The sequence below is a fragment of the Trichechus manatus genome, unplaced genomic scaffold (genome assembly GCF_000243295.1).
Source record: "Trichechus manatus latirostris isolate Lorelei unplaced genomic scaffold, TriManLat1.0 scaffold00008, whole genome shotgun sequence".
Taxonomy (NCBI): Eukaryota; Metazoa; Chordata; class Mammalia; order Sirenia; family Trichechidae; genus Trichechus; species Trichechus manatus.
In genome coordinates this window covers 30384923-30395411 of record NW_004443944.1, presented here as the reverse complement: position 1 = coordinate 30395411, position 10489 = coordinate 30384923, and the positions used below count along the sequence as shown (strand labels likewise).

Genomic DNA, 10489 nt, shown 5'->3' with positions numbered 1-10489 from the left:
GCACAGCAAGAAGTGGGGAAGGGGCACTTCAAACGCCACAGAAGGGGCCCCTGCGGTCTGGAGGAGGCCCTCTACCCACCCCTCTAGCCCACCCTGTCAGTGAAGGTCCCCCACTCACCTCTCCCATCCATCCTGGGGGGCAGCTGGGCCCTGCAGTGACCCCCCTGGGGAGGGGCCACCCCTCCATCCACCCACGGCTGTCAGTCAGTCAGTCTCCCTCCCTCCCTCACTTTCCCAATAAATAAATCGCTCAGGCCTCAGCTCCTTCGGGGTGGGGCAAAAGAACAGCTCAGGGACCCCCGTTCTCACTCAGGGAGGGGTATGGGGAGTTGGGGCACTGGCCCCACATCCCTCCTACCCTTTGCTGGTGCCCCAGGCTTGCCAAAGAGGCCTCGATAAATAAATAATGCTCCATTAAAGCTTCGAGTCAGAAAAACCTTTAAGACGACAGAAGTGCTCTTGCTGTCCTGCAAACCACGCCGGCCGAGGCTTCCCCGCCTGGCCTGGTCAGCATGCAGGCTTCTGGGGGCAAGCGGCCACCCTGGGCCTCGTGGGGCCCTGGAGCAAGGAGACCGAAAGTGCAGTTACAGCCCCCACCATGCGCACACATGAACTCATGCACACACACATGGACACACTGGGGCGTGTTTTCAGTGCACGCACCAATGTGTTCACCTTCATTCCCCGGTACATGCACACACGCTCATACATGCTCTCATGTAAACGTGCTTACCTGGCATTTCTGCCAGAGGTGCACACCACACTCACCCGTGTACACACGTGTTGGGTGTTGGGTGCATGCACGTACACACCACAAACACAGGATCCTTCTCCTCCTGGCTTGCTCAGCCTCTTGGCAGTAGCCAGACTCCAGAGCTAGAAGCTTCTGGAGATGGGGAAGGTAATATAAATTAAACGTTTCCAATTGGACTGGGAGGACGGCCAGGGGCAGGGGCTCCAGGGCTGCAGAGACAGAGTGGGCATCTTGGGAGGCACTGGCCCCCCAAGCCCCGTCAGAAATCCAAGGGGGTGAGGTCCCCAAAGTCACAGTCGAACAGGTCTCTGATGCCCTCGCCCTCAAGGCCAAAGTGGTAGTCGAGGGCCTCATGGGGAGGGGACAGGCTGATGAACTCCTCAGGGAGGAGGCCAGAGAAGTCCTCCCGCACATGCTCCAGGAGTGAGTCGGCCGCCACCAGCGGGGACAGGCGGTCCTCATCCACAGGGGCCCGCAGGCCGCCCATCCGGGACAGCAGCGGTTCTGGGGAGATGGGGGGAGCATCACAGGCCAGGGACACCCCAGAAGGGAGGACAGAGGGGGGTATCTTGCCTGCCCAACTACTCACCCAGGAAAGGGGCCCTTCACCCACCTTGCTCCAGGCTGAGCAGGGACTGGCCGGGATCTGTGGCAGGAGATGATGGAGGTGATGGTGGTGGTGGTACTGTGGTGACAGGGACTGCCACCTTGTCCTCCTCCCCAGGAGAAGCCGCTGCCTGGCTTGGGGTCTTTCCAGGGCTGATCCCACCCGAGCTTTCCTCAGGACACAGGAAAACATCAATGGGGCCTTGTTTGCTCTTAAGGTAGATCTGAAAGGTCTAGGTGGAAGGAAGCAGGCAGGGTAAACTGAGGCTCAGCTGACCGCCAGCCCAGCCCAGCCTGTCCCGGTCAGACCTGGAGTATGCCAGACTCACCTCCGAGGAGTCCACAGCTTGAAGTTGGGTCTCGGGAGGGGCCTTGATCACCACAACCATCTGCTCTGCAGGGTCTGCAATGCTGCGTAGGTCCTGGCAGGTCACGTAGGCCAGGGTTGGTGGAGTCAAGGATATGACCTCTGACCTCTGGGGGCCACCCACCCAGACAGCTCACAAGGCAGGGCCCACATCTGCCTAGTCACCCCTGTGCCTCCCCTACCCCAGGGCCTGGCACATAGTTGATGCTCGAAACCTACCTTATGCCCTGAGTCTCAATGTCCACATCTGTACAATGGGGACCATCCTACCCTTCTAATCGCAAGGTGGGGGGATGATAGCTGCCTGCACTAATTCCATGTAAACAGTTAACCATCTCCAGGTCTGGTGTTGGGAATTCATTTTGACCTGTGATCTTAGTGTCAATTGGCAGTTGTATCTAAAATTTATAAACACAATTGGAGTATCAACTAAAAAAAAAATAAGCCTATTCTAACAGTTTTTATTTTTGTGAATAAAAAACAAAAACTAATGTCTCTAAACTTGAAGCTACAACCATGCATTGAGTCAGTGTACTAAACGTTCGGTACTGCTGATACTATAGGTCTCCCTGGGTGGTGCAAATGGTTAAGCGCTGGACTACTAACTCAAAACTTGGTGGTTTAAACCCACCCAGGGGCACCTGGGAAGACAGGCCTGGTGATCTGCTTCCAGAAGGTCACAGCCTTGAAAAAACCCTATGGAACAGTTCTACTCTGCACGTGTGGGGTCACCATGAGTCGGAAACAACTCGAAGGCAACTAACAACAACCAATGCTGGTATTAGCTTATCTTGTTTTAATCCTAATCTTTTCAGAATTGAATACTATTATCCCCCTTTTACAGATAAAGCTGAGGCCCAGAGAGGCAAAGTAACTCATCCTAGTGTTACACAGTGATTAAATGGCTGAGCCAGGACTTGGATCCAAAGCCAGAGCCCTCTATTGAATCCAGGCCCAGGGCGGCCACTCTAGGCCCATTTGGGCCAGGCCCCCACCTGCCAATACTGCCCCCTGTGCCCTCCGGCCCAAGGATATCGCTGGCTGTCAGCATCCTCAGAGAGCAGCTGCAGCTGTGTGGTACAAACGTGGATCAGGTGGTCCAGCTGCCGCTCGCTCTCTTGTAGGTGCCGGAGGTCCTGGGTCAGTCCTTCAAGTCGCCCACCGATTCCCACCGCTGTGTGGCTGCCCCTGCAGGGAGCCCACAGGGAGGGTTAGCAGCTCCTGACCCCTCTGCCTGGAGCCCTGGACCTCAGGACTGAATCTGTTGCTGCCGCCACCTGTTCCATGAGCCCTAGGCAAACCCTCGCCACCCTCTGGGTCTGGCTCCTCAGATGGGATGCAGAAGAGGGCTGAACTCAGGCTCCAAATCAGACCGGCCCGGGTTTAAATCCTGGCCCGAACATCTGGAAACACTCACTTGTCGCCCATAGGGCACTATATAAGTAAATGAGGACACAGATGCCATGGAATACTACACAGATGTAAAAAAAGGACGAGGCTGCATTAGATGTACAGACACAGAAGCATCTCCAAAACATGCTGCCAAGTGAAAAAAATGATGCAGAATGAATGACCTTCCAAAAAGTGAAAAGGCAGATGTGTCAGAGAGTAGTGGGATGACTGAGGACAGGGGTAGGGGGAGAAAAATAAAACAAGAATTGACAAGAACAAAAAAGCTGTGCCAGACAAAGCTCAGTGATGGCAATAGAAGCCATGAGTGGCTACTGGTGTTATGGGGGTGGGCAATGACCGAGAAAGGGCATGGGGCATGTTTTAGGGTACAGGAAATATTCCTTATCTTGATCCAGATGGTGGTTACCAAAGTGCACAAAAATGTAAAAGTACATTGAGCTAGAGATTTAACCAGATGGCATGTGTCTACCCAGCCCCGAGCCTCTGCCCACTCTCCTGTTCAGCTGCTACCTACAGCCACTGGATGTGGTTCTTGGACTTCTTGGCGATGAGCTGGATGCCCTCAAGGACATTGGTGATATCGTAGATGCGCCGTTTCTGAACCTTCAGCTCCTCGGCTGCCCAGTTCAGGTCAACAACGCCATCAGATGAGCGGCTCAGCAGGTCCAGGAAGCGTTTGGTGGTCAGATTCAGTGATGTCTCATAGCGTGACTTCTCCCCCGGAGATTTCACACCTGGGGGAGTCAGGAAAGTCAGGGTCCCTCAGCACTCACCCCGGCCCCCCGCCAGGCTGCATCCCTGGCAACGCAGAGCAGGAGGATGATGTGGGGCAGACGGCTCCTTCCCCTTGGCAAGGCCAAGCAGGGAGGCCCTGTGGCTGCTGCCAACCACAGCATTCCTCTCTGGGCTTGGGCGCTCCCCACCCCCCAGGGCCTGGGGAAGCCATGCCAGGCGTTCACTTCAGCTGCCCCTCTGGGCCCCCAGAGGCCTGGCTCAGGCCCAGGCCCGGCAGACCAGAGCTGAGTCTACAACCATGTTTGTCTGTCCATGCCCCCAACCTGGGCCTGGCCACAAGGGCCTGCCTCAGCCTGAGCTCAGTGGGTACCTTTCCCTGGGTGGCGGCCCCTGCCCCGGCCTGGCCCACTGCTCTCAGCCAGGTACTGATGGTCAGTTTCCAGGTCCAGCCTCCGCTTCACCTACAGCAAAAACAATGGAAGAAAGATGCCCAGTAACCAGGAGAGTGAGGCCACAGGAGACCTGGTTGAGGGCTTGGTGCCACTGGGCTGCCCCCTGCCTCAGTTCCTCTACCAGGATGCCTAAGTGTGTGAGGGGGAGGTCCTAAGGGATACAGCCTGGGGGCCCCAACCCTACGTCACAAGACAGAATGCTCAACTAGAAAGCAGAAGCCCCAAGTTCAAGTCTCAGCTTCACTGCTACCTCACCGGGGGCCTGTGGTGGTTTTAAAATATACCTGTAAATTTTTTAATAGTTCTCCCTTCAAAAGATGGGGTCCAATTCTTCTCCCTTCAGATGTGGATCAGACTCAGTGACTTGCTTCTAATGAACAGAATGTGGTGGAAGTGACTCCCGAGACCAGGTCATAAGAGGCAATTGAGCTTCCTCCTTGTTCCTCATCTTGGATCACTCACTTGAGGGGAACACAGCTGCCATGTTGTGAGGATGCACAAGTAGCTCTATGGAGAGGTTCACAGGAACTGAGGCCTCCTCCAACAGCCCCATGAGTGAGCTTGGAAGCAAAACCTCCAACCTTAGTCAAGCTTTCAAATGGCTGCAGCCCAGCTGCAACTGCAGGAGAGACTCGGAGCCAGAACCACCCAGCTAAGTCACTCCTGAATTCCTGACCCACAGAAACTGTGTAATAATAAATGTTTGTTGTTTAAGCCACTGAGTACACAGGTCCCCTGGGCAAGTCAACTCGTCGCTCTGGTGAACAGGGCACAGCTGGTGTTCACCAAGTGCTTTGCATGCATTACTAGTTATTTCCTTCAATATGGATTATACTTCAACATAAAGAAAATAAAAATCCTCACAATAAGCAACAACATGATAAACGGAGAAAATACTGAAGTTGTCAAGGAGTTCAGTTTACTTGGATCCACAATCTATGCCCATGGAAACAGCAGTCAAGAAATCATACGACGTATTGCATGGTGCAGATCTGCTGCAAAAGACCTCTTTGAAATGTTAAAAAGCAAAGATGTCACCTCGATGACTAAGGTGCACCTGACCCAAGCCATGGTGTTTTCAATCACCTCATATGCATGCCAAAGCTGGACAATGAATAAGGAAGAAGAATCGATGCCTCTGAATTATGGTGTTGGCAAAGAATACTGAATATACCATGGACTGCCAGAAGAACAAACAAATCTGTCTTGGAAGAAGTACAGCCAGAATGCTCCTCAGAAGCAAGGATGGTGAGACTTAGTCTCATGTACTTTGGACATGTTATCAGGAGGGACCAGTCCCTGGAGAAGGACATCGTATTTGCTAAAGTAGAGGATCAGTGAAAAAGAGGAAGACCCTCAATGAGATGGGCTGACCCAGTGACTGCAGCAATGGACTCAAACATAGCAACGATTGTGAGGATGGCACAGGACTAGACAGTGTTATGTTCTGTTGCACATGGGATCACTACGAGTTGGAACCGACTTGACAGCACCCAACAACATAGAATGACAGTACAATAATGGCCCCATTTTATAGACAAGGCAGTGGAAGCCCAGGGAGGCCCTAGGTTACACAGCCAGAAAGTGTCAGAGCCAGGATTTCCACCCAAGACTGTCTGAGGAAAAGCCCAAGCTCTTAGCCTGTATGCCCTCTGGCCTGGTTCAGACATTCAAGGATCAAGATTGTCCTGGAAGTTCCACAGGCATCTTAAACGCACCCTGGCCCAAACCAGCCTTAACCCTCCCCTCCACCATTCATAGGGTTTCCTTAGCCAGCACCTCAGTTCTGTCCTGCCCACCACCCTCATCACATGCAGTTACCAAGAAATCCTTACCACCTCCCACCTGGACCATTCAGCAGTCTCCCCAGCGGCCCTGCTGCCTCCATCTGTCCCCCACCACTGCAGCTAGTCTTCGTCCTAAAACACAAATCTTACCGTGTTATTGCCCCTGATTAATACCTTCCTCAGTCTTCCCACTGCCTCAGTAACCTCATCTGCCGTTGCTTTTCCAGAACCTCTGAACTATAGCATGCTCCTGCCAACTGCCCTCCTTGCCTCCTCTCTGGAACCCAGACCCCTGCCTATTCTAAAGACAGGTCAAAGCCATTCCTGAAAACAAGAGCTCAAGCAGATGTCCGTTTCTGGAGGCCGCTCTCTAGAGAAAGCTGGCACAGGAGTCCGAGAGCAGGGTGAAGACATTCACTGCTGAAAAAGCTGAACGACTCAAATACCCACCTACATCCAACCACCTTTTTCCCCACGAATCTCTGCCTCCCTGCCTTAAGCCATGCTGGTCCCTCTACCTCAGTCACCCTTGTGTGCCTCCCCGCTCCCATCTGTCGCACTTACTGCTTCCACTTCTATGGAGAGACATTTTACTGGTCACGTCTTTCTGATCCTGTAACAGAGATGTCACCTCTTTTCCCTCAAATCCAACCTTCTCCCACATTCTGTCTCTTGCTACGAATTACTGCAGATGTGTGTCTCACCCATAAACCAGTGAGGTCCTCAAAGGCGGGCACTGGGTCTAAACCATCTCTGTACCCAGTGTCTGGCACACAGCCTAGTGGGCCACGGCACTCCCCCTCACACACACATTCATCGACTTGCTCAGGCATCCTGGGAATAGAAGAGAACGTGCCGAGTGCCTCCTGTATACTGAGCCCTGTGCGAAGTAACTATCTCCTGTGCACTCTCTCATCAAACCCTCCAATCACCTCATGGGAGGTGCTGTGGCAACCTCTGGAGTCCCTGGGTAGTACAAACGGTTAATGCGCTGGGCTACTAACTGAAAGGTCGGCAGTTTAAGTCTACCCAGAGGTGCCTTGGAAGAAAGTCCTGGCAATCTACTTCTGAAAAATCAGTGAGTGAAAACCCTAGGGAGCACAGTTCTACTCTGACACATGTGGGGTCATCATGAGTTGGAATCAACTTGATGGCAGCTAGTTATGGTAACCTCCACTTCCAGAGGAACCTGCACCTCAGAAAGGAGACGCAGCCAGTGAGAGGTGAGGGCAGGATTCAAACCCTGACAGGATGACTCAGAGCCCACACTTGTAACCACACTCTTACCCATGTCCTGCTTCCCCAGAGACCTGTTCAGATGCTGGGCCCCTTATGAGCCAACCAAAGTCTATCCCTTCTCAGCATGAACCCTAGCATGCTCCTGCCAACTGCTCTCCTCGCCTTCTGCCTGGTACCCAGGCCCTTGCCCACTCTGAAGGCAGGTCAATGCAACACCCAAAAACGAGAGCACAAGCAGATGTCTGACCGCCACTCTCTAGAGAAACCTGGCACAGGGGCCTGAGAGCAGGGTGAAGACATACACATGAAAAACCCCACCACAGGAGAGGGCCACAAAAATCATGGTTTACCAGCCCCTGGAATACCACACAGCTGTCACAAAGGACCAAGGCGGATCAACCCAGAATCCTCTCAGACATACTGGCAAGCAAAAACATTGCCATAGGGTCATACATTTATATAATCCTTTGTGGATTAAAAAAAATCACAAAACTGTTTCTCTCTGGTCCAGTTTCAACTATTATTTCACCTCTGCATGGGGGACTGAGGGGATGGTGGCCTTATTTGTATGGTGTAAATGATGTGATGCTTGAACAAGGAAATAAAGGGAAAAAATGAAATTTTAAAAAGTTTTAGGAAGTGAAAGCTAGCTCTATTAACTACATAAAAAGTAAAAACAGGCTTAGGGAAAGAAAAGGAAAAAATATATATTTTGTGTGTATGGGGCTAGGATGCTGCCCCCTTCAGCTTTCTTTTCTCTTAACTCCAAGTTTTCTGTAGTAAGCATTTATTTATAACAGAAAAACTTAAAAAGAAAAAAAAAGGCCACAACAGGGTTGGGGTGGATAGGAAGGGCCAGGAGGAATGGCTGAATTGCGCAGACCCTTGTATGCAGTAGGTACAAAATAAATGCTCATTGGTGCAGAAGCTGAGCCTGTAGCTTGATCCAGGACTGCCCCCAAACAAATGCCAGTGCAGAGGGTAGATGGGGCCACAGATCATGTGCCCAGTGGCTACTCACAGGTGTAAGAGTTGGGGATGTTGGAGGGCAACAGCTGGGCCTGTTTTCCGACTTAGGTCCAGGATGGTGCCAGCCCTGCACCCAGCACAAAAATGCCCAATGGGCCACAAGCACTGTGGGGCAGGGGCTCCTTACTTGCTTCTGAACCTAGCATCTCATGGGCCCTCACCAACTCACCAGCTGTTGAATGACTGGAATGCTCAGGGCTCGAGGCTGCCCCTGATGGTGGTGGTAGGGGGGTCATTCTCCCTAGTCCCTAACAGTTCATCTGGGCCTGGAGCCCCCAGCCTCTGCTCCGTCTCTGTACCCCTGAGCCTGCTAAGTGCTTATCAGTCAGCTAATTGGAGACTACTTGCCTAAGCCTCAAGCTGGCACCCTGACGGACAGGCCCTTTCATTGGAGGGTAGGAGGCAAGCAAGGCTGACCCACCCTGGCCCAAAATCACCCTTCCCACTCACTCATCAGGCGGAAGGGTGCCTACTACCTCCCTGAACTTCATTCAACCTCTATTAGCATTCCCAAGGCATCCCAGCTTGAACTGCTGAGTTCATCATCCCACCACTCACTAGCTGATCCTCTCTGGGGAAGGCTGTCACATCTCTGTGCCTCAATTTCCCCATCTGTAAAAGGGGAAGGCTGTCGAGAGGGTTAAATGGGTTAATTTGGGTAAAGGGCTTGGCACAGAGCCCTGCACACAAAATATTCTCAGAACACTGGTGGCTGCTATTGTTATTATTATTAGCATCTTGGTGATTCCGGAAGGAAAGCAGCACTAGGCATGGGGCCAACGGGGCTGGGGGAGGCTTCCCGGGATTCCTCAGGGACCAGCTGCCACCCACGCCCCCAGTGGCAGTTGGGCAGCTTCCACCTCCTTGCCCCAGGCCCTGCCTCACCCCTCCTGCTTGCTCTAAGCCCCTTGCCGAGACCCCAGCCCTCCTGGCCAGCTCCTGCCTGCCTGCACCCCACCTTCACCCACAGGCTGCGCCAGTCAAACTGGTCTCCACACCCTGTCCTGAGGCCCATAGGTTCAAGCTCCAGGCTTCCACTCTCTTCTCCCACTGTAACTCAGACACCTTCTCTGGGCCCCCAGTCTGAACCTCTTGTTGCTCAGCAAGGCCTTTATCAGATTATCTCCTTGAGAGGTTTTCTCTCCCCTGGCACTGGGGGTCTCCCCTCCAACTCCCAGAGGCCCAGCCTACTCAGTCCTTCCACCAGGGCCTGCCTGATTAATGAGGTTCTATGGCAACCAGGGCCTGAGAGGGTGGAGGGTGGCAGATGGAAGGACAGGCAGAGGGAGGGGATCAGCAGCTGGCCCAGGCGTCTTGCCCCACCCCTGCAGAGAAGGCCTCCCAGCCAGGCGGCCTGTCCCCAGGGGCCTGAAGGGCCAGGCCTGCACCTGGCAGTGGAGCATTTAGGCAGGAAAGAGGGTCTCCTCAATGGCTTCTTAACAGTCCAGCCCCAGGACCACCTCCACCTCCACCTCCACCTCCACCCCCAACCCTATGTAGCCACAAATTCTGGCCTGGAGCCAGCAGGCTTCGGTTCAAACCCCAGCCCCACCTATGACCAGGGGCAAGTCCCTTCCCCTCTCTGGGCCTCAGTTCTTTCTCCGTCAGATGGGCACAGTGACAACACCGAGCTCACAGCGTGGTTGTGAGTTTTGGCTGACTTGAAGTCGGCCAAGGGCTCAGCCAAAGCTCCAGCTGAATCCACGTGGGCCATTATTATCACTGATTCTGACCCAGTGGCTGACCCGAGTGACTATACTGAGGAAGCGGAGGCCCAGAGCCTAGAGCAGCATACAAGGACTGGCCCGAGGTCACCCAGCAGCCCGGGGCGGGGCCCGGAGGCCCAACCCAGGCTCTGCACCGCCCAGCGCGGGCGCCTCAGTCCACCCCTCTCCTGGCCCCCGCAGCCTCGGGGCCAAACACCGCGCCCCGCCCGGGTCTACGCGGGGGGTACAGGCAGGGCGTTTGGCTCGCTGTCCCTGGGGTCCGTACCGGTGGGCGGCCGAGCGCAGGGCGCGGAGCGCTGGGTGTGGGCCGGGGCGCCTGTGGCGTGGCGAAGAGCAGTAGGTCGGCATCACGGGGGCCAGCGGCGGGCGCGGCGGGAGCT

General features: G+C 54.1%; 1 protein-coding gene across 1 annotated transcript in view; it reads right to left on the bottom strand.

Moving 5' to 3' along the window:
- Window positions 1–1013: 1013 nt before the first annotated feature.
- The window catches only part of E2F1 (E2F transcription factor 1), a 10105-nt gene continuing 629 nt past the window's right edge, over window positions 1014–10489 (bottom strand). Inside the window, exons 2-8 of the mRNA XM_004370584.1 lie at window positions 10375–10487; window positions 4246–4336; window positions 3655–3874; window positions 2763–2915; window positions 1690–1804; window positions 1368–1593; window positions 1014–1258 (exon numbers count right to left, since the gene is read on the bottom strand). Coding sequence (XP_004370641.1) covers window positions 1014–1258; window positions 1368–1593; window positions 1690–1804; window positions 2763–2915; window positions 3655–3874; window positions 4246–4336; window positions 10375–10487 — 1163 coding nt within the window. The remainder of the gene's footprint in view (window positions 1259–1367; window positions 1594–1689; window positions 1805–2762; window positions 2916–3654; window positions 3875–4245; window positions 4337–10374; window positions 10488–10489) is intronic.